Here is a 22,189-nt window from a genome sequence, read left to right as displayed (position 1 = left end):
GCAGAGGGATGAGGTGCAGAAAGCAGGGTTCACAGGACGCCCTGGCTGGAGAGGAGATGACCTCTCTGCAAGGGCGTTGTCAGGAAGCCACTGTCCAGATTTCCCCATCCTCAGCCTGTTCACCCGTATCATAGTGTGTTTGCCCTTCCCATTCATTCTACTCATGCAACCCAAATTTCCTTTGTCTTCCCTCCAGCCCTTCCTCTTTCACCACTGTCATTATTTTCTCAGTCCTCATCTTGTCTCTGGGCAAAGTAGGGCAGAGAGGGTTGTGTCAGGAGGAGCCAAATTACGTCAGCATGTGATTCATAAGGATAACTATGGAAGTACTCGAAACTGGCACTGTGTATATAAAGCTCAATGTCAGCCTGACATCCCAGTTTTTCCTGTAAATCATGTGTTTGGCTCCTTTCTCTGATGTGTAGGATGCTCTCTGATGTTTTGGGATTGATGGGGTATGGTGTTACCACAATCCAGACAGTGAGAAGAGGATGCTTTTTCACAGCCTTAGGATGGATGGATGACATCAGAAAATCAGGCAAAAATATCTCATAGAATAAGAACCAGAGGTTTAAAAAAAAAAAAAATCGTCCTGGCCACATGGAGAGGAGTAAGTAATTCAGAAGGGAGGCAGGGAAGGTTTTAAAAATGATAGAGCTCTGCATAAAGGAAATATGGAACAAGTTCAGTGCATTATTACTCAGGATAGAATAATTGAAAAAGTAATACTACTCAGAAAGGGTCAAGTGATGGCAAACTTTAAGAATACTCTTTTAAAGTGTATTCTAGAGAAAAGGCAAGATTGGTGACAGAGGAACTGGTAGCTGAAAATAGAGAGGAGACCTTGGCTGGCAGTGTTAAGGGGCTGAATGAAGTTGTCTCAAAGGCTTTAACATCAGAGGAGGGTTTGAAGTAACTGAATAAAACAACCCTGAGGCTGCACAGAGCGGAGGAGGGCGATCACCACTCAGGGTGCGCTTGTTAAATCCCCAAACTTCAAGGAATCGGGCTTGCAATTCCTAACATTTTAAGACTTCACTAAAATTAACCTCCCAACCATTTTTGCTGGGAGCTTGGTGGTGTGCTGGTTTGCTCTGATGCTCTCTTCCTCAAAGACCACCTGCAAATAGGGCAGACCATGCAAGCTTAGGAGAATTCATCACTATTAGAGCTGTAGGGTCTGGTGTTGGGGAGAGCATGTTCCTTTGTCAAGGGAAATGGTTATCCTTGTGGTTTGGAGAGAATAGGAAATGTCTCTGACTTGATTCCAACTGAGAAAACAGGTGTCTTAGGCAACATATGTAGTACTTCATATGGGCTTTTTACCCCTCTGCATCCTAAATTAACTCATAAAGTTCCATTGCTCCCTTCCTGAGCATGAACAGGAAGTTCATCCTCAGTCTTTCTGGAGTCTATCTTGCCACTTGTCTTGTTCTCATGCTTTACTTCTTCATCCTGAAAGTGCTGTTACAGGAGGATAGATTTTTTTTCCAGGACCACAGGATTACCTAAGTCATTCTTCTGCCAGCAAGATGATGGTTAATTTTATCCCAATAGAGCACTTTCTCATGAAAATTAAATCCAACAGTTGAGCTTTCTGGTAGCACGGGGCCAAAGTAAGTGGAGGCAGAAGTCAAAGGTATTATTTCAGGGATGAATTTGGACCTGCCTGCCCTCAAATTAGAGCTGATATTGCACGTGCCTCTGTTGGGACTGTCGCCGGGGCTTGGGACATTTGCACCAGACTTCAGTCCCCCACAGCTATTCCAGTTTCATGATTCTCAGATCTCGAAAGGTTGGCCCCAAATGCTGCTGCATTCCTTGTCTCTCTGCCTCCTTTCCTCTCTCTTCTTGCAAAATGCCAGAGCAGCACGGCTACATCTGCAGGGGCAGTGAGAGGATCTGCAGATTTCGGGTAAGTGCTTAAGGATACACAGACTGTTTAAGGATATTGTGGTAAGCGTTGGTATAGCAACCCTGCTTCGGGTTTGTGATAGACTCAACTGGTGTCAGCGTCGCCACCACCTGGATAGCAGAGCAAGGACACCCTGTGCTGAGCTTTGCCGTCCTAGAGTTGACTTCTGGTCCCTCTAGCTGGGACAGAAGCAGGCTTGTGAACAAGGAGCTGCTGCTTTCTGGTCTGGTGGAGCAGTGCAGTTAGCACTCGTGTGTTCTCAGCTACTAAGCCAATGCCCCCTAGATTACTTATGTAGCTTGTAAATTTCTGCAGGCTCTGCTGATCACCTCCATCATTTGGTAATTACCATGTTGCATCATTCCTCCCCATCCCCAGTCCTTTATTAGCATACTTCAGGAGCCATCTGCTGATCCAAATTATCTGTAGCCTCAGGGGAGCTATAAGGGATGTGACATCTTCACAGTACAACCCTGTTTCTCATTGGCAGTGCAAGAAGATTGAGAGGGACAGCAACTGCCCTCCGCTGGGAAGTTCGACACAGTGAATCTGAGCACTACTTAGAGGAACAGGACCCATGAATAACCCTCCTGTCCCTGCAGCGGGCTCATGCCCTGCTTCCAAAAAGGGGCAGGGAGTTTTATTTCACCATTCTGGGTGTTTTCCCCTACTGCAGGAACAGGGCTACCAGGCAGAGGCAGCGCCTCCTTCCCAGGCCTGGCCAGAGGAAAGCAGGCTGCCTCTGTCTGTGTGCCTGAGCAGCGGGCTCGCTCGTCCCTTGTCGTCGTCTTTAGGACACTCACCTTGGATGCAGCCAGGTGATCCAACTGCCTTTTCCAAGTATGGTTTCCTTGTCCGACGTCAAGCAACCATCAGGTAAAACACAGAAGAGAATCATGCAGGGGTCTCATATGGTGCGGTCTCCTCAGGGGTGAAATAAGGTAGTCTCTTGGTAAAAGGGCTGGTTTTTCTTTTTGCACATAGAAAAATGATCTATTCTGTTTGGCAGGATCTTGATATGAAGCATGTGCAATTCTACCAATAGTAAACACTATCATTAATAAATCGCTGCAAGTGGAAATTGAGATAAAATTGAAAGGTTCTAAAGGAGCAGACTAAAAAGAGATAGAGTTGTGAAGGGGCTGGAGGGAGAACAACACACTCCTATGGATTTCAGATACAGGACCAAACTCACCAAGTATTTTCTTTACTGTGTTGGTAAGGGAAGTTGCAGTACTGTAGGGAGACTCCACAGGCAGATCTGTGCAGAAGAGGCCAGAACAGTCTGAAAACAAAACCTAACACCCATGGGAATGGGATGGGTTCAAACGCTGCTTGGGAACTGAAATGCAAAGAAATGTGGAAACCCACTAAACAAGGTTTGAACAATGCTTTGCTCCGTATTTGCAGCAAAACCAAAGGTGCCCAGAAGGTGGCCTCGTGTCTGACAAAAGCGGGTTCTGAGGAACCGATGTGTGAAAAGATTTTCAGGTAGCTCTGAGTGAAAGCTGACTGTCAGCCTAAATTTAAGAACTTTAGTGCTGGTGGCACCTGTGCAAAAATGATGTGTGATTTCTTTGAAATATGCTATAAAGGGAAAATCAAAAGTAAGGAAGGACTTAGGAGTTTGTGGTGCACTTTCATGGGATCACAGTATCCTTGGAAGGGATTGCGGTGTAGCAGGATGTCGTGGTTCCGCTCGAGTGGGCAGCCGAGCTCCACCACAGCCGCTCTCTCACTCCCCCTCCTCAAAGAGGAATGGGGAGAAAATATGTGAAAAGGGCTCAAGGATTGAGATAAGGACGAGAAAATCACGCAATAATTATTGTAACGGGCAAAACAGACTCGGCATAAGGAGATAGTAAGATTTATTGCCTATTACTAACAAGCGAGAGAAGTGAGAAAACAAAGAAAAAAAAAACAAACCAAAAGCACCTTCCCCCCCCATCCACCCTCTTCCACCTCCTCCCCCCAAGCGGCGCAGGGGAACGGGGAATGGGGGTTATGGTCAGTCTACAGCACTTCTTCTCTGCCGCTCCTTCTCGGTCACTCTCGTCCCCTGTGCTGTGGGGTCCCACCCACGGGATGCAGTCCTTGATGAACTGATCCGGCGTGGGCTTCCCACAGGCAGCAGCTCTTCCAGAGCTGCTCCAGATATGGGTCCGTACCACGGGGTCCATCCCTCAGGAGAAAACTGCTCCAACCTGGCTCCCCTACGGGCAGCAGCTCCTGCCAGATCACCTGCTCCTGCGTGGGCTCCTCTCCACGGGCTACAGGTCCGGCCCGGAATCTGCTTGGGCAGGGGTTTTCCACAGGCCGCAGCCTCCGTCGGTGCAGGGCCACCTGCTCCACCGTGGTCTCCTCCACGGGCTGCAGCGTGGAACCCTGCTCCACCGTGGTACTCCATGGGCTGCAGGGGGACATCCTGCTTCACCATGGTCCTCACCACAGGCCGCAGGGGACTTCTACTCCGGCGCCTGGAGCACCTCTCCCCCTCCCTCTACACTGACCTTGGCATGTGCAAGGCTGTTCTCTCACTCCCAGCTGCTGTCTGGCGCAGCGTTTTTTCCCTGTCTTAAATATGCTCTCACAGAGGCGCAAAACAACATCGCTTATTGGCCCGGATCTGGAAAACAATGGGGCCCTTCCCAAACATGGGGCAGCTTCTAGATCTTTCTCACAGAAACCACCCCTATGGCTCCCTGCTACCAAAACCTTGCCATGTAAACCCACTACACAGGAAGCCACTTGCTGCTTAAACCTCAGGAGGAGAGATCAGAGCTCTGGGCTGGGGTTCTGCAGCTACCTTGGGTGTGCAATGTGACCATTGCCAGTCTTGCACTTCTGGGTGTTTTAAAATTTAAAAGCAGCAGCAGACTAGAGACTCACACTGAGCAATTCCATATAGCCAAAGAAGGCACAGTGATTTTTTTTTATTTTTATTTTTTTTGTGCCTACATGTAAATACATACTCTCAGTGTGCAAGAGCCTTGATATCTGATGGTGTCACAGTATAGCAAGTGGCTGAGTCTCTGTACAGAAGAGATGTAGGTGCTTAGCCCAGTGCCGTCACACTTCCCAGATGGAAGAACAGGGCATTGCAGGCTGTCCAGAGTGCTGTGTGGCCACCACTGACTACAGTGGGTAAGCAAGCAAGCAAGCCACGATCCACGTGGATAACTCCAATTTTAGCAGCTGAAGCAGAGCCTCAGGAAGTGTATCTGCAGTGGTGCCCAGCAGCCCAAGTTGCTGCAGCTCACTGTTCGTGCTGGAGGGGGCATGAAGCACTTTGCAGCCACATTTGCCAGACCAGAAGCAGGCAGAGCCAGTGCTAACTTCAAGCTGCTGTCTGTCACTTCTGTCATCTGTATGTGATGGCTGGAGACTGATAATGAGTGCCTCAGGCTGTGAGGAGTGGGTTAACGTGTGTGAGCACAGCAGCTGGGGTGCCAGTGTGCCATGAGCAAAGCTGATTTTAATTTATCACTCCTCAGCTGATTTTAATTGTTCTTGCTCTGGGTGCCTGCCACAGAAATTCACAGCAGCACAGAAGCCTGGCTGGCAGCGATGAAGCAAGGTGCTTGGTCTGACTGCAGAGCAATGGAGGCAGGACGCTGGGATTTGCAAAAGCCCAGCCTGGCTCCTTTCAGAACGGCATCAGACGGCTGGGTTACAGCGTGTGGTTTTGGGTGAAAATAAAGGAGAATAGCATAGGAGAACAGGAGAATAGAATAGGAGGTTTTGGTGCCTAAGGGCCAAGTGTACAGCATCAGACAGCTCTTCACTTGTCCAAACGTTAGCATCTTAATTATAGCAGAGACTTGGTGCTTGTTGTAGGTAGGACGTGGACTGTGAAATTATGGGATTTTTACCGTGGAAATGGTGTGGGATGTGTGTATGTACAGCGCTGATAGGCAGCTGTGCCGGGACAGGAGGGATTTTGACAAGAGGAGAGGAATTCCTTGCACAACGTGTGGGGTGCCTGGAGCCGACAGCCGGGTGCCCCGCGGGGACCTGCGGCTCTCGGGTGCGCACAGCGAGGGCGCAGCGCGGCTGTACCCGGAGCGGCCAGAGGGCGAGGAGCACGTCCCCATGTCCCCCCCCCCCGGGGGCGGCCCGGGGGGGCGGGCAGGGCAGAGCCGGGCCGGGCTGCGGGGAGGAGGCGGCGCTGAGCAGCGGGGAGCGGGCAGGAGGCGGCTGGGCTCGGCTCGGCTCGGCTCGGCTGGGCTCGGCGGGACCATGCCGTCCTACACCGTCACGGTAGCCACGGGCAGCCAGTGGTTCGCCGGCACGGACGACTACGTGTACCTGAGCCTGGAGGGCACGGCGGGCTGCAGCGAGAGGCACCTCCTGGACAAGCCCTTCTACAACGACTTCGAGCGCGGCGCGGTGAGTGCGCGGCCCGGGGGTGGGTGGTCGGGGGGCTCCGGTGCTTCCCTGTGAACGCTGCTTGTGCGCTACCTGCTAACGGGTGGTGCTCCGGGGCGGCAGGCAGGGCTGTGCTGCCTCCGAGGTACCTCCTGGTGGGAGCTTCTGGGGGGAAGCGGGATGCCTGCCAGGAGAAATGCCCCCCCAGCTCCAGGGAAAGCTGTAAAAGAGCAAAGAGGTGAGGTGGGCTGGGGCTGGGCAGGTGGCTGGGTCACTCTTGCTGCCCTTCGCTACTGCAGCGTGTGCGTCCTGTGCTCTCTGGGGTCTTGGCACCTTGTCACAGTGTCACAGCTATCCGTCTGCAGCCTCATATGCTTTAGTTTATCCTCACCGTTTTAAGTGGTTTTGAAAGTTTTAGCATAACTCACTTTGGAAATGAGACCTACAGCTACACGTACAAGTGGGACTTCGCTGTCACGGTGCTGCCTCGCATTGAGGCTTATTTCTACCTATGAGGTTCACAGCCTAAGTCAGCTATCCGGCCTCTTCTGCATTAGACACCTCAGATATGGTTAACAGAAGTCAGCATTTTGAGGAAGGGTTGATGGTGTATGTAGATATGGTCCACGAATATTTTTAGTGAAAAGTGCTGAGGTAAGTGGTCTAGAAGGTTCGGAGGTGTGGGCACTTACCAGCTGCTGCTGTTGAAATTACTTTCCTTCATGATTAAACGTTCATTTGCATAGAGATTTTGTTATCCTAATCTCCCAGATGGGTATCCTCTTATTCTTCTTCCTTTATCCAGTGAACAGTCACATACTTACCAAAGTAAGTAACGTTAACCAAAGCTTAGCATTAGCAAGAGAGGTTGTAGAAGGCTTCAGAGTATTCTGCAGACTCAGGGTTAGGGTGCTCGCCCAGGAGTGAGCCCTTCCTGGCTAAGGAGATGAGCACTGAGTGATTCCTGCAACCAGGCAGTCTGCTCTTATTCCTAGGCTCCAAAAGAGGGCTTCAGGATCTTTGAGAGGTGGCTGGCAGTACTTTGAACATCTAGGGAGACAGGATCCTGTCACAGGGAGCAAATGCCATGATGTGAGCATCAAGTGTATGCCCAGCAGCTGTCCAGGAACTGCTGTGGGAACAGGTCCAGCAGGGACAGATGTGTGAGCATTGGGCTCTGCAGGGCGAGGGGGCAAGGAGCAGAGGTTGGTGGAGCTTGGTAGCCCTAGAGCAGATCTGTGCACCTAGAAAAAGCCTTTATGTTCACCTCAGGATTGTAGCTTTTAGGTAGATTTGAAAGGATTTGTCTGTGTAAAAGTGTTTAGCTAGCATTTTAGACAAAATATTTTGTTAGCTAAGTAAGTTTTCAGTGACAGGGTCCATCTTTTGTTTTTCTGAACTTGTTTCCAGCTGCAAAGGTCCTTGACAAAAACCTTTACTTTTCCTAGTACCCAAATTAATTATTTCCGTTCATTGTTATATGTTTGTCTGATATGAGAACTATGCAGTCTTTTCTTAATGTGGTCTGTAGTATGCCTGGTTTATGGGATGTTTGCAGTATGATGTGCTAAGTTTTGTTGCTGCAGGCATTTTCTTGGACAGCGCTGTGGATTTCTCCAGGTACCTGTTCAGGTAATGCTATGCCCAAAACACTGTAAGTCTTACTAATACATTGTGCAAAGAGAGAAGAAAAGAAAAAATACAAATACACAACAACAACAACAGAAAACCCATCCTCCCCCCCCCCCAAAAAACAAAACAACAAAAACAAAAACAAAAAAAAAAAAAAGAGAAACACACAGAAGGTAAAAAGAGTTTCGGGTTGGTTGGTTTGTAAAATGCAGCAATTGAAACCAGTCCTGTCTTGGTGTGTCACTAATATCCCTATAACTTTCTTTTTCTGTCAAGCAATTTAAATGTGATCACAAAAAAAAAAAAGGGGGGGGGGGGGCATTTTTCCTGTGGATAACAACAGTTCTACAGTACTGTCTTGTAAGGCTTTGTCCACTTTACAGTTTAGTTGCTAAATGTTGGGCCAGTCTCAGTAGTTCTGGTAATGGCTTCATTTAAATTAATGCAAATTGTGACTTTTACTAGATACAGTGGATGAGGGGCTCCAACCACTCCTGAATGGAAGATTTGTGTGCCAAATGTTGGTAGAGGGAGAGGGGTGAGGAGAAAACTGAGGGGGCTTGCACAAAGGCAGCTCAGTTTTAGTTTTAGTGCTGCCAAGTGCTGGACGCGGGCAATTTAGAAAGCCATAGCTTCTCTTCTTCACTCACTGTTTTTTGAGTAAGTTCCTGTTGGTGCAGAGCAATTTCAGCATGAGTGTCATCGTGTCCCTCAGTTCTGTTTTCTTCCTGTTACCCCTTCATCTGCTTTTTGCTGAAACTCACTCACAACTATTTCCAGAAGGGAAGTACAGCTCTGTCTGCTTTGAGCTTCGTGCTTACAGAAAGGGTGCTGCTCTGTCATCCCTGCTGCAGTATTAGGCTGGTCAGCAGGAGGCTCCCCTTAATCAGAAAGAGATGAGGTTTTACAGAGAGTAAATAGCTGGACAGGATGCTACAGGAGTTTGGAGAGTCCAGCAGCCGTCACTAATTCTGTTCTTTCACTCTGAAGTCAGCCGTATAAAAGCTCCTGTCACCTCTGGCTCACTGTGCAGACATCAAGAGCACCATGTGTTTACCAGGAGACCTCATGCAATGGATACAATAAGAGCCTTGAACAACTAACCTTCAGCGTTTTTCAGGACCTTGCACCATCTCTATCGCCTGATGTACTGTTACTGCAGTAGCAAAATTGCATTAGTTAATCTCAGTTATTCCTTAGTCTTCCTGGCTTAGAGGTAGAGAAAGCTGAGTGAGGAGGGAATCCTTGCTTCCAGAATTGCCATTGACATGGAACCATGATGGTCATAAAATGTCTAAAAACCCTTGGGAACATTTAGGCTAATTGAATGTCCTTTTTGCATTACACTGACAACTATTTAAGGGCTCTTGTAATATTCTCAAAGAGATTTTTACCAGAGGAATGGGTTTATTCCCATTCCAAAGGCTTGGCTATCAAATTGACATTTCTATCAACAGATTGAATCTGGTTCACATTGCTGTTTCATTTTTAATCCTAGATGTATTTATATAAATGTGAAATTACAGGAACTATAGACATAAATATATGAGGATTCTTTTTTAATGGAGGTTAGCTAAACATTTAGAGAAGAGCAATTTTAAAAAGAGTAGTCAGGCCTTGAGCAACAAGGATTTGGGGAAACGGTTTCAGACTTTCTGTGCTATACTAAACACTTGACAGAAAGAGGTTTTCATGAGGACTTGAGCTAAAAATGGTGCAGTATGTTTCCCCTGTCCAGACACTGTCTTTGTTCAGACTGTGTTTCTTCTGTACATGACTAACTCTGGAACTGGAAATTAGTGAAAAGTTGGAGGAAAAAAAATCCCAAATAGCAAAATACAAAGCAATTCCAATCCAGATGTAGTTTACTATTGCTCTATAGGTTATTGCATTAGTCTTGATGTGTTTAAATTCCTTTTGCAGTAATGAACACAAGCTATTTGCGTAGCTTTGTGGTTTCATTGGGTCTGTGTCTCTGAAAGGTGGTTACTTCCAGCTCTGGACTACCAAATGCAACAGGATTGTGTTGAAATTGAAAAGAGAATTAATTTTGTGTTGTAATTGTGTAAAGAGGTGCATGAGCAGGAAGTGACCAAGTTTGAGATAAATGGTATGATAGCCTGAGACTAGCGGCTCTTTTGCAAGGTGCTGTCTGGTCTTAGAAAAGGCATACGGAATTGCAGAAACACTGACTCAATGCGAAACCTGAGCCTGGTGAAAAGTTTGTTGTTACAAGCTTAGGGTCACTCCTCTTATTGAGAAAATGAGAAGTTGCAGGGAAATGAACCTGAATTAGAAACAGTAGGAGTACTGCATTCTGGAAAGAAGATTTGAAGAATGGGAAATAGAATCTGAGCCTATTACCTATGTTTTCTAGGCATCATCCAGAATTGCTTGTGTCGATCGACAAGTGAAGCTGAGAATGTTGGACAAGGGGAGATAGGCAAAGATCAGGGTGATAGTTGCAATCCGCATTTGTGGGAGGAAGGCATCTCCATCCATTTAGCCCAGGAGCACAGGTCTTGCAGTCACAGATCACCATAGTGGTGGCTCAAGTCACTGTTATGGTGATTTCTGAGAAAAGCTGCTTAACTTTTTTCAGTCTCCACATCTGGTTCAAAATCTTGAATCATCAAGGGAATGGATTTACCTGTACACATTATGTTTCTAGCTGGTCTGGGACAGTGTGTGTGGGAGGGGTGAAAGGGCTCAAGATCCAGCAACATAAGCATTCAAAATGTTTAGGATAAGTTTATTATCTCTGCTAAAAGAACTGTTTCTGTTCTGTTGGGATATGCAAGAAGAAAGAGAGGCATCATTTTAATATGCTGACTGAAGTCTTAGCTCTGGGATTTTCATCTCTCAGCTCCAGTCCTGGCAGGCAAGCTGTCGTTCCAAGCTTGCCAAGGACTGCCATGCTGTTTGTGAAGCACAGTTCCCCTGTTTGCTATCACCTTGTTTGCATGGGTGCACTGTTGACAAAAACATTGCAAATTCTGATTTAAGACATGATAAGCCTGCTTTTAAAAGAAACTGTTTGATATCTTTAGCTTTAGTAGGAAAGGGGGAATATAGCTCAAACTGAGATTAGTCTGTTAAGTCTCAGCATATCAAAATGCATGATGCTGATACTAATTTTAAATATTGGAGCTTAAAGTGAAATTAGGCTATGTATTAGAAGAAATTCATTATATTTGTTGGTTTGAAGCAACTTCATAGGAGTTGTAGTGTAGCAATCTGGCTTGAACAGTTTCGAAGCTTATCAAAGAACATCTTTTGGGGAAGACAGACAGACAGTCTTTCATTGTCTGCAGCTTGGACTTCAAAACCTAACGGGTTTGGATATTTATTTTTCTCTCATTGCTGTGAATCAATTAGATGTGATGAACTTTATGAAAGCTGGTAGTTTCATGTAGCAAGTTGTGAGAGAACTAAAGTCTGTCATCCCAAATTTTTGGTGGACAGATAGATGTCTTCATCCTGAAGTGATTATCACAGATAGTTATTGATGCACAGCTCACAGAAAAGGGTACTTGGCATCAATAATGTGGGAAACTTGGGTTTGAATGAGAAAGAGAAGGATACTGAGGGGTCCTTCTTAGCCTGCGTGTTCTTCTAACTGTATGAGTGCTTTCATACTTTCATAAACTTTCATACTCTTACTTTCCTAAGAGTTGAAATAACAGGTACCATCTGGAGACATTTACAAATTATTATTATTATTTTTTTCCCTGTCTGGAATTTAATCTTGCTTCACTTTTCAGTTTTGGTCCTTATGTGAAATAGCTGCTTTTTTTTTTTTTTTTTTTTTTTTTTTTTTTTTTAGCAAATAAGACAGTAATAGTGCGTATATATCAAATGCCTGTAGAGAGCTTAGAAAGTCCTCCTGAAAAGAGCAAGTAGAACACGGTGTCTAGGCAGAGAGCCAAATGACAAAGCACATGCAGGCAGGTGAATGCCTAAAGACCCTGCAGCTTATAGAGAAAGAGTAGCTCACCCTTTCGATATCAGCAACTGATTTGTTTCCAAGATTATTGTCGGCATTTAGAAAACACATGACAGAATGCGGTCTCTACTTGTAACCACATTATGCTTAGCAGATCATTGCGCAGAGCGGGGTTTGTCTGCTGCCCTCCTGACTGCTGTAGCCAATTCTGCTTTGCTACAATGAGCACTTGGCTGCTCCTATTTGCCCTTAGCTGTTTATGCTGTTGGAAAGTGAGAGTCAATTTTCATTCTCCAGAACTACCTAGTACCATGTGGTTCCTTACTGGTCATACTGGAAATGATTACTCATTTCTTTCTGTTCTGGTAGTTCAAGTGCTACCAGAACTACAGTTTGCTCGGTGCTGTCCCTGCATGCAGTAAAAGACTGCATCTCATGGGTGGACTGAAGCACCTGTCTTTGGGATAAGAGTTCACCATCCTAAATACACTAGGCCAATTAGTGAGGCGCTTAATCCTCATTCATCACAGCCATTGCTCTGGGTTGTAGGTGCTTAGCATGGGCAAGAAGTGCTGAGGGGAGCAGCACGTTCACAACCAGCTTTCTCCCAGGCCTGGTCATGCTGCAACACTGAAAGTAGCATTGTGGGAAAGAGGATTTTCACAGTAAACTGGTGCCTGACCTTGGTGGGTATTTTGCTTTGTCTGGGTGACTGCTTCTTGGTGGTCCTCAGTGAAGCCACTCATCGAACCTCAGTAGCTAGAGCACTTGGCTGCTTAGGTTTGCTATTGCACATGGCCACAAATACACACTTTCTGGCAAGGCTGAGCAAGGTGTCTTGACTTTCCTTGCAAGGCCTATAGAGACAGAACCACGGTTTCTGGGTCCTGTCCCCATAGGCAGCTGGTGAGGACACAGCTGAAGGGGGAGGGGTGCGCAGCCCAAGCCTTCGGTACCCACTCAGTGGAAAGCTCCTGTGTATGGGAAAGGACTAACCAAACTAGCTACTGTGCCACTCTGAGGTCTCTACTCATTGCGGGAGTTGAGCCTTTGAGCTAACTCTAAACTAAGGAACTAAGCCACATTTCCACATGCTGACTTGTTTTCTGTGAAAGACTGAGTGCCTGAAGATCCTGAAGTACATACAGAGCTAGATGGGGTTCTTGTGAACCTTGCTTTCAGTTAGCTGCTTATATTCCTTCGTGAATCTGAGTGATACAGACAGAAAATTCATCATTGTCCTCATTTTTAAAATGGAGAATGGAAGCAGACCAGCCACAAGAAGCAAGAGGCAAAAGGAATTCAGGTGATCTGGGTGCTGTCCTGAGTCTGAAACCCATCTGAATAATACACACCAATCTTTTGATTCTTAGTCCAATGTCTTGGTCTCATGATCATCCTTCCAGTCCAGTTGTATGAATAGACTTGCCCAACCAATGTCTCTTTTGGCTTTTGCTAGGGTAGTAGCAAATGCTTTCATGGTCTGTAGGGTTTTCTCAGACTTGCAAACAGTTGAAGGAGTAATACCATTTTTGCTTTGCATGTGAAATGTTTCTTTCTTTCTGGAGTGCTCTGCATGTTATTTGTTCTTTTATCCATCTTTCTATTGCATTTCAATTCTATAACGGCCCTTCCTTTTCTCAACCAGTGGAAGCGAGAAAGTTCTGTTGTACCCATGCCATAGCAGGCCACTGGGAAGGCCAGGTATGCTTGTGTAGTGCTGGTTGTGCTCCCTGTGTATACAGTGGACCATTGACTGTATTTCTGCTCTGTAGGTTGACTCCTATGATGTGACAGTGGAAGAAGACCTTGGAGAAATTCAGCTAATAAAAATTGAGAAACGAAAATATTGGTACCAAGATGATTGGTACCTTAAGTATGTCACTGTAAAAACACCACTGGGTGATTATCTGGAATTTCCATGTTACCGTTGGATTACAGATGAAAAAGAGATTGTCCTTCGAGATGGAAGAGGTGAGCACCTTAAGAAACCAGATTTTCTGTGGAGTTCCCAGAATTCTCCCACTGCTCATTCCTTCTTCCCACTGTACCTCCCAGTCTTCTCTATCATGCGGAGAACCATTGCCAGAACCCTTCTGCATCCTAGGGAATGGGCAGTCCCTGCTGACAAGCACCACTTTCTTTGTCAGGCTGGACACTGGCGGTTGAGTTGGATGTTTTGGGAAACACGCGCAAGGGAGCGCTTTTTCCTTTGCTCAGTACGCTGGTCTTGAAATTGAAGGCTGACCCTAATGCCAAATTTTTGTCTGTTCCACATCTCTGTAGCCCTTTTGAGCTAGTATAATTGATGTCCCATCTTTGTTTCATGGTAAGCCCCTAAATGGCCCATGATTAATTGATTGGAAATTGTCTCATTTTCCTGAGAGTAAAATAAAATCCCAAAGTAGGTTGTTCAGCAGGTGCAAGGACTGACAGGAAACAACAGCTCCACTTTTTACTCCTTCTCTTTGCATGTTATCAAGTCCAGGAGAAAGCAGGGTGAGATAGATATGGCTGCTGAAAGTAGCAAAGACCGACTGAGAGAAGTGTTACAGCACTTCTGTGCTGTGTTCAAAGTAGCCTGCTGGTCCTGAAATTTGTGTTTTAACAGTCTTCGATTACCCACTTACTGTGATCAGGGTTGGGGCAGGTTTTTTTCACTGGTGTTTCCTTGTTCCCCTCTGTGTTTTCCTAGTATCTGTTGCTGTAGAAGGCTGCAGCATGAATGCCTGAAAACAGCTGACAATATACGAAGTGATTGAAATAAATGCTTGTCTTCCCATTAATCTGTTGGCTGTCTGGTCAGACATGCTGCGTGCTGAAAAACTGTGTTTAAAGCCTTTTGTCATGTCATGACAACTATGTGTCAGTTTCCTTATTTTTGTTCTTCGGGGGGGACTTCCATACTTCATAGTTTGATTTGTAGCAACTGCAACCTTTCCATAAAAAGCAGCTTTTCATGGCATTTGGAGTATGGTGAGGTAGAGGACAAAATCAAGTGAAACCCTGTAACTTAAACACAACCAGCTGGAAATTGTTAGCCATATGTGTTAACAATTACATTACCTCTGAAGTGTCCAACCCCAAATACCTATTTCCGTGGAACTCCTAGGGCTTTATCTGCCTTTTCATTTGCATATGTAAAGCAAGCCATATACCTTGCCCTTTCTCCTGATCACTAAGGAAGTCTCTGTTATTTAGTGTTATAGTGAATATGTGGCCAGAAGAGCAAGCTGTCAGGGAACGAAGCCTCCCTGTTTTTCTTTCTGTTTTCATAGCACAAAAATGTGCTCATTGCCCCAAGCTGGTCAAGGAGAGTACAGTGTAAGGAGAGAGGGTAGGACATGTTTCCCAGTGTTGTTTTTTAACTTAGAAGATTTGCTAGAATAATGTGGTTGTGATTTCTTTGATCAGTGAAAACACCCTTACATGCTGAAATATGAAATTAATTCCCATGATCCTATTCAGACCATTTAACACCAGATAAGTGCAGCAAGTGTCTATGTTAGGAATCCAGGTTTTATATAGAGTTAAGACAGATGTTCCTAGCTTATCCAAATTTCCTGCCTCTTGGAGGCACCAAGTTAGGAGCTTATCTCCTTCCACAGACTGTGTAGGGACCTGCATTTCTACTTGAGGTACTCAATTGGATCATGTGAGCATTTATAGAAACTTTGTAAAGGTATAGGTCAAAAGTTTGAAGGTTTGGAAACATTGCTGTCCTCCTCAAGACCTGCATGGGAATAGAGAAACCTCATAACCCTGTCTTTTTTCCCTGGTTCACAGCAAAGCTCCCTCGGGATGATAAGACCCAGATTCTCAAGCAGCACAGACGTAAAGAGCTCGAGAACCGTCAAAAAATGTATCGGTGAGTCTCTCATAGCTCCCCAGAAAGTCCAGGGCCTCTTCTCATCAGGTGTCAGGGGTTGGAAGATCATCATATTCCTCTAAATGTTGAATTGCTGGGTAAAAAAAAAAAAAAAAAAAAAGTTTGCATGTTGGCCATTTATGCTTTTTTTACATTAGATGGAATTCATGTAAATGACGGCCATGCTGCTGCAAGTGGGGTTACGAGATACTTGAATCCCAGATAAGCCTGTCTGGAAGATTTAAGCTGGAATTCAATGGTACAGTCTCTACATGTGTACAGCCTCTGACCTGCAGTTGTTCTTTCAAGAATGGTCAAAGTCAGATTTAATTTGCATTTTGCAAGCTGTACTCCAGTTTTGGAATATCATCTAAGCATGTCATCTCTTAGCAGAACTTCCTTGGCTGCTCTAGCAAGTTAGTTTTAATTGATTCTTGCACAAGGTGCAGTGGAAGATCTGGCCCTGTTTGAGTGGTCTGGAATGTGCCTTCAAAACACAGTTGTATGACCCACCTCTGTACTGTCATGGACCTTCCTAATCAAGAGAAGGTCACAACAAGAAAATGCTATCTTTTATCAGTGGGCAATTCCAGAAGACATGCGTTTCCTTCCTGTAGAAACATACTCTCTGTTAAAAGAACAAAAGTTTCTCTCACTTGCCCCTCCTTATCAGTAGAGAATAACACTGGGTCCATTCAGAATTGCTGGATTGAGGTTTGGCATATGTGTTGTTTATATCATTTGACTAAGAAAAGATCTTGAACACAAATGATGGGAAACAGCAGAGGAAAAGCTAGATCAAAAAGATGGGTGGCACAAAATGTTATTTATGTATGCAAAAAGGAAGGCAAAACCACTTTTAATTCCAGGAAAATAGCGATTTGCAGTTCATGTGCATTAACTGACAGTGCCCAATGCAGTCTGTGTGCAGAAGGAGGTTTGGAAATATCATCAAAACCTTCTTTACAAATTGCCCTGCTTTCTTTTGAAGTAAAAATGGAGCACAGTGCAAGATCCTACATTGCCAAAAATGAGTGCCATGAAGGTGAGGCTTTTCTGAGGAGCTGAGGCAAGACTGTGTGTATCTCTGGTAGAGTTGCCTTTTGGAGGAAACTAAATACATGTCTGAGTATGTTAGATGCTAGTAATTTCACAGTATTTTTGGCAAATTTAGGGCAGATAATATTCCTGCTTAGTGATTTCTGCAGTGCCAGTTGGGTAAAGCACCATTTTTATCTTATGGAGGTAGCTGTCTGAGCATGCCTTTGGTCAGCAGAGACTTGTGGTACAAGTCAGTTACAACCCCTGTGTGTTTCTGTGTCTGTCTTCCTGTGTCTTTCCACTATACAAATACAATTAACAAAACCTTAACACATCACTGCTTACTCGAAATCTCAGGTTATTCATTTCACACTGTTAGGCTGTATTTCGTGAGGCTAATGTGATCAAACAGTGTGCATTACACAGCTGTCTTTCTTTCTGCCCCATCCCCTCCGAATAAATTTGTAGCTACTGATATTTTCAACCAAATGTGACAGGTGTTTGGAAATATCACAGATAATAAGATACTTTGGGTTTTGTGAAAGTAGGTGGCCAAGTAGATGCCTTCTATTGTACGTCAGGTTTCTGTAGGTTACTGGTGGGTATTAATGTAGCGTAAGTCACTATTTTTGTCCCAGATGAGTCTGCTGCAATTTTTCTTTATAGCTGAGTCACAGAAGCAGTGCAGGTGAATGAATGATACAGCTCTCATGCTGGTAAGGTTATGTAGTTAATCCAATCTCTCTTGTTTTCTCAGCTGGAAGGAGTGGCATCCTGGCTTTCCACTGAGCATTGATGCCCATTCTCACAGTGAACTGCCCCGTGACATCCAGTTTGACAATGAGAAAGGAATTGACTTCGTCCTGAACTACTCTAAAGCGTAAGTATCTGTGGAATTTTGCAAAAACTTTTTTAGTGCAGGATAAGGATGTGTTCACCTTCTATGTTTCATTGAATCTCAAAATTGCTTTCTTTTCTCCCAGCTGGACCTGCAGTCAAATAAAATAGGAGAAAAAAAAATGAAGGAAAAATTGTCTTGTTTTAAATCAATTTTTTAGGCTTTTCACTCTTGGAACTGCCTATGCCTCTGCATTCTTGCTAGACAGTTTTGGGTGTAGATGGGGAGGAAAGGCTCTGATGAAATGCACAGGAAGAAGAGTCATTGTCATGTTCTACCTTAGGCATCTAACTTAGTGATCAGTGTCACCCACTGAAGATATTCTCTCCTCTGGCTATTTGGGAAAATTAGGCCTTTCAGTCAGATACCAAAAGATGGTATCAGGGTACCCGTGACACCCGGCTGAAGAAAAACTGTTCGCAGCAGCTCCTCACTTAGGTGATGATAGGTGTGGTTAGCCACATGGGAGTGTGTTCTGCCTGTGGCAATAGTCACGACCCACCCACTTGCACGTCTCATGTCATTGAAAATGGAGTCCAGACTGTTGGATGAGCCTGAAAAATCCCACTGAACTCTTTGAAATAATACAGGGTTAATGAGGAAAATAGGAGCCCTTTGGCCTCTGAGTCTACTTTGGAGCTGTCTCCCAAGGCCAAGCTGCATCATGCTGTATCAAATGGTGAGGTAGCCTGTGGTGAGACCAGGCTGCTCTAAGATCACCTACAATTTCTACATCTGTGATTCTGATAATGTGCTGGTCCTGCCGTGTTTTGGAAAGATGTGCCTCCCAGGACATCAGATGGGGGCTTTGACGTCAAGCATAGGTCAATAAGAGAAGTAGGGAGCTTAACAGCCCATCTAGCCTCCTTCCCTACCAGTCTGCAACATATTGTCAGAGATCCTGACTCACAGCCAAGTAAAACTTGCAAAACATTTAACAGAGTGCGGGGACTTTTGTTGTTGTTTTTGTCTTTGGCTGTAAGGGCACATAACTGTGAAATAGAAATCTGAAGCTTTATTGTAGATAGCCAGCCATTCTGGAGAATTGGTATTACACAAAAGACATTTTCCCAAGGAACAGCAATGTTCTTGACTGGCACGTTTGGTTGAAAATCTACACTTACGTTTTTGGCTGGGTAGACTGAAAAGCTCTGGGGAATTAGTTTGATAGTTCCTATCTAGCTACCCTGTTGTGCTCTGGGGGCTTAGGATAGCTATCTGCACAACTGAGGTGAAGGCATGGGGTCTTCCTTTAGGTTGGATGCAGTAGGAAGGAAGACACCTGAGGTGTGTTTGAAAACCCAAGGGCAGGCACAGTGGAACAGTGGACAAGGGTACAAGCTTAAGGAACAATGTGAGAGTTGTGAGAGTTATATGGGAATAGGGAGTAGTGGAAAAGAGGAGGGAAAATTCCGTTTCTTGGGACATGCAAAACTGAACTTAGAAAGAAAGAAATATAGCTGGGAGATTCCTTCGTCTGTTGCAGGGTTGGACCTTCAGATGCTGTTGGCAGTGTATAATTCCTTAGATTTGCAGAGTATTAATCATGTGTAGGTGGGGCTAATTCTGAAGGCTTCAGGTACTTATATGACCTATACTACCAGCAAGCAGAGACCCTCACCCAGGTTTTTTGCCCTCTTCAGCCATTTCTAATGCAGTTCATTTTAGTGTTTCCTCAGTCTTAGTGTACTGTTTATAACTCCAGGCTTCTGGAGTTGTTCATCCGTCAAATTCTGTTTGGGAGGATTTCCTGTGACGCTGTGGTCTTTCTTTGCTCTGTTATCTTCCCTACCAATCTTTGCAGTGAATGTGCTTTTCTTTGCACATTTGAAGTGTTAGTGGAAAGTCAACCTTATTCTATATCCACTGTCATCTAATCAAAATAAGTTCTTTCTATTTAATAACAACAAGTTTAGCATTTATGTAGCATTTATTCAGGACTTTATTTTGTTTTTAGAATGGAGAATCTTTATATCAACCGGTTTATGCACATGTTCCAGTCCTCCTGGAGTGACTTCGCGGATTTTGAGAAGATCTTTGTGAGAATCAGCAACACAATCTCTGGTGGGTTTACCAGCATTTGCTTGTGTTTGCGTCATCAAATGACTAATTTGTTGTCGAGAATATATCTGATTAGGATGGAAGTGGCTGATCTACACTTCTGTTCTCACATTATTTATCGTAAACAGACTCTAATGTTAGACTGCTGATCATAGTAACAGCCTGAAAGACCAAAAGATGAAGTTACTGTAGAATCATGGAGCTGTTTGGGTTGGAAGGGACCTTAAAGGTCATCCAGTTTCAAGCCCCACCCCACCACGGGCAGAGACACCTCCCACTAGATCAGGTTGCCCAAAGCCCAATCCAACCTGGCCTTGAACACTTCCAGGGATGGGGCATCCACAACTTCTCTAATTTATGATGTCGTACAAGCTAAAACTGCTGGGGATTGCTCAGTGATGTTCTCTGTCCTAAGTTATACCAGAGAGAATATAAATGATTGTAGATATATAAATATATAAATGAAACAGGGGAAAAAAAAGGAGATAAAATAGTCTCTTCTGGCTTTTAGAAACCTATTTTTCAGATCTGTGCAAGTCCCGTTGAACGAATTTTCAAATGTATTTAGCATTTAAACCTGAAGATAGTTTAGTGGGGTTTTCAGAGCATATTAACTATTAAGGCCTTTTTGAAAGTTTGCTTACATATCTCCCATTTCAGCCACCTAAATACATGAAAAATCTGCCAAGAGCTCTGTTTGGAAATGTTCTTCAGTAAAAGTTAGTGCTAGGATTAGCCCTCTGGCCTCTTGCATAGTTCAAATTAAAGTCTGTTACCTAACATCCCAGCCATTTGCCTGGTCCTGGTTATGCTTCTGCTAAAGCTCCTGGCTCCTCATGCCATTTCCGACATGGGGAGGTTACCACTGCCTCAGTTCTGCTGTAGCTCCCCTCTGTCAGTTCTCGTGGGCCATCTGCACCAGTTATAAGGTGCAACTCAAATGCTTTTTGTGGTAAGTTGTTCCTAACAGGTCATTTTGACGGAACTTGTTCTAAGCATGAAAATGCACGCCATCAGTCCAGCAGGTCTGGGGATGGGTTGTGCAGAGCTGAGAATGACCTCGGAGCTGTAGCTTCTTTACCTGGTTCTGCTGCAGACAAAATAGGACATCAGACCACAACCAGAGGAACCATAATTCTTACTGGAAATTAGTGCAAGTTAGTGCTTAAAAAGGCTTGTGGCATCTACCCCAAATGTTACCTCTTTTAAAAAATGTGTCAGAATTACTGGTGCATACTGCATTAAATGTGGCACTGCATTTACCATTTCATGCTGGCATCTTCTTACTAGAAAAAAACAAAACTGTAAGAGCCTGAGTTTCACTTTTGTATTCATGCTTATTTGGTTTCTGGAGTATCTTTGGTACTGCTAAATCTTCCACTGATGTAGTATTCAGATACAAAGAGAAAATTCTTCTTTTCTTTAATCCTTCTCAGTATGAAATCTTAGCAGTTATTTGAAAGCTGAGTAAAAGTATTGCAGACAGAATGGGCAGATGGTGTCACTTCTGTAAAGCAGGGCTGGGATGCCTTTGATTTGTGAGCCAAACCCAACCTGATACTATGGCTGGCGGTTATATCACTTGGTTTTATTTTACTGTGTTACTGGATATAATAGGTAAACAGATACTATTCAGTAGTTCCTGTGTGGCTCCTCAAGTGCATGTAAGTGGCCTGTTCTGACTCTGCAAAAGAATATACTTTTCCCTCCTCCTCTGAAGTATTTCCTCTCTTCAGGCTGGCTAAGGACCAGTTAAGAAAAATAGGAGGAATTTCTACAGTTTCAGGTATAAAATAAAGCACACAAGGAGTCCAGAGCTATTAAAAGCTAATTACAGGAATTTGTTACGTTTAATAAGATTGCTTTCTAAAGTACTTCTAACACAAGGCTTAGATATAATTTATATTTAATTTAATTGATAATATTTCCATGTCCCTGAGGAATACTCCAATTCTGCCAGTTTTAAATTTTTAAGAATCAGTCTCAATTATATTAATGTAACCAAATCTCATTATTTGCAAGCCATACACGGCCAGAAACAGGTTCAAGACGTTTTTTAGTCATGCAGTTTCTGTCCAAGGAGATTAGTCATTTTTTACTCCCTATAGACTTCAGATACAGCTCCAAACCCACTGTGCAGTTGACAGAGATGATGTAAATATAAACTTTAAGTAAACTCAATTTTTCTTCCTCTGTTAGAAAAAAAAAAAAAAAAAAAATTTTTTTAATCATCACTGCATTCCTCCAGACCTCTTTTTCATCCTTTCACCTTTCCTGGAAAAACAAATTGAGTTCAGAAAAAGGTTTTCTGATTTTTTTTTTTTTTTTTCTGAAAATTTTTTTGGAATTATTATTATTTTTTTTTTTTATAATAGACCATAGTGGGAAATGTTACTTGGTTAAGTCTTTTGTTTTTCCCTTGAAGATACTGATGGAATTTTTTATGTTAATCATGTTTTT

The 22,189-nt window shown here is 44.2% G+C and overlaps 1 protein-coding gene across 1 annotated transcript in view; it reads left to right on the top strand.

Annotated features, from left to right (window-relative positions):
* Positions 1-6,075: 6,075 nt before the first annotated feature.
* ALOX5 (arachidonate 5-lipoxygenase) overlaps positions 6,076-22,189 on the top strand; it is a 30,121-nt gene continuing 14,007 nt past the window's right edge. The window contains exons 1-5 of the mRNA XM_084525940.1: positions 6,076-6,304; positions 13,637-13,835; positions 15,648-15,729; positions 17,528-17,650; positions 19,626-19,732. Of these exons, the coding sequence (XP_084382066.1) occupies positions 6,155-6,304; positions 13,637-13,835; positions 15,648-15,729; positions 17,528-17,650; positions 19,626-19,732 (661 nt within the window). The 5' untranslated portion in view covers positions 6,076-6,154. The remainder of the gene's footprint in view (positions 6,305-13,636; positions 13,836-15,647; positions 15,730-17,527; positions 17,651-19,625; positions 19,733-22,189) is intronic.

The sequence above is a fragment of the Aythya ferina genome (genome assembly GCF_964211825.1).
Source record: "Aythya ferina genome assembly, chromosome: 7".
Taxonomy (NCBI): Eukaryota; Metazoa; Chordata; class Aves; order Anseriformes; family Anatidae; genus Aythya; species Aythya ferina.
This window is presented reverse-complemented; position numbering and strand designations above follow the sequence as displayed.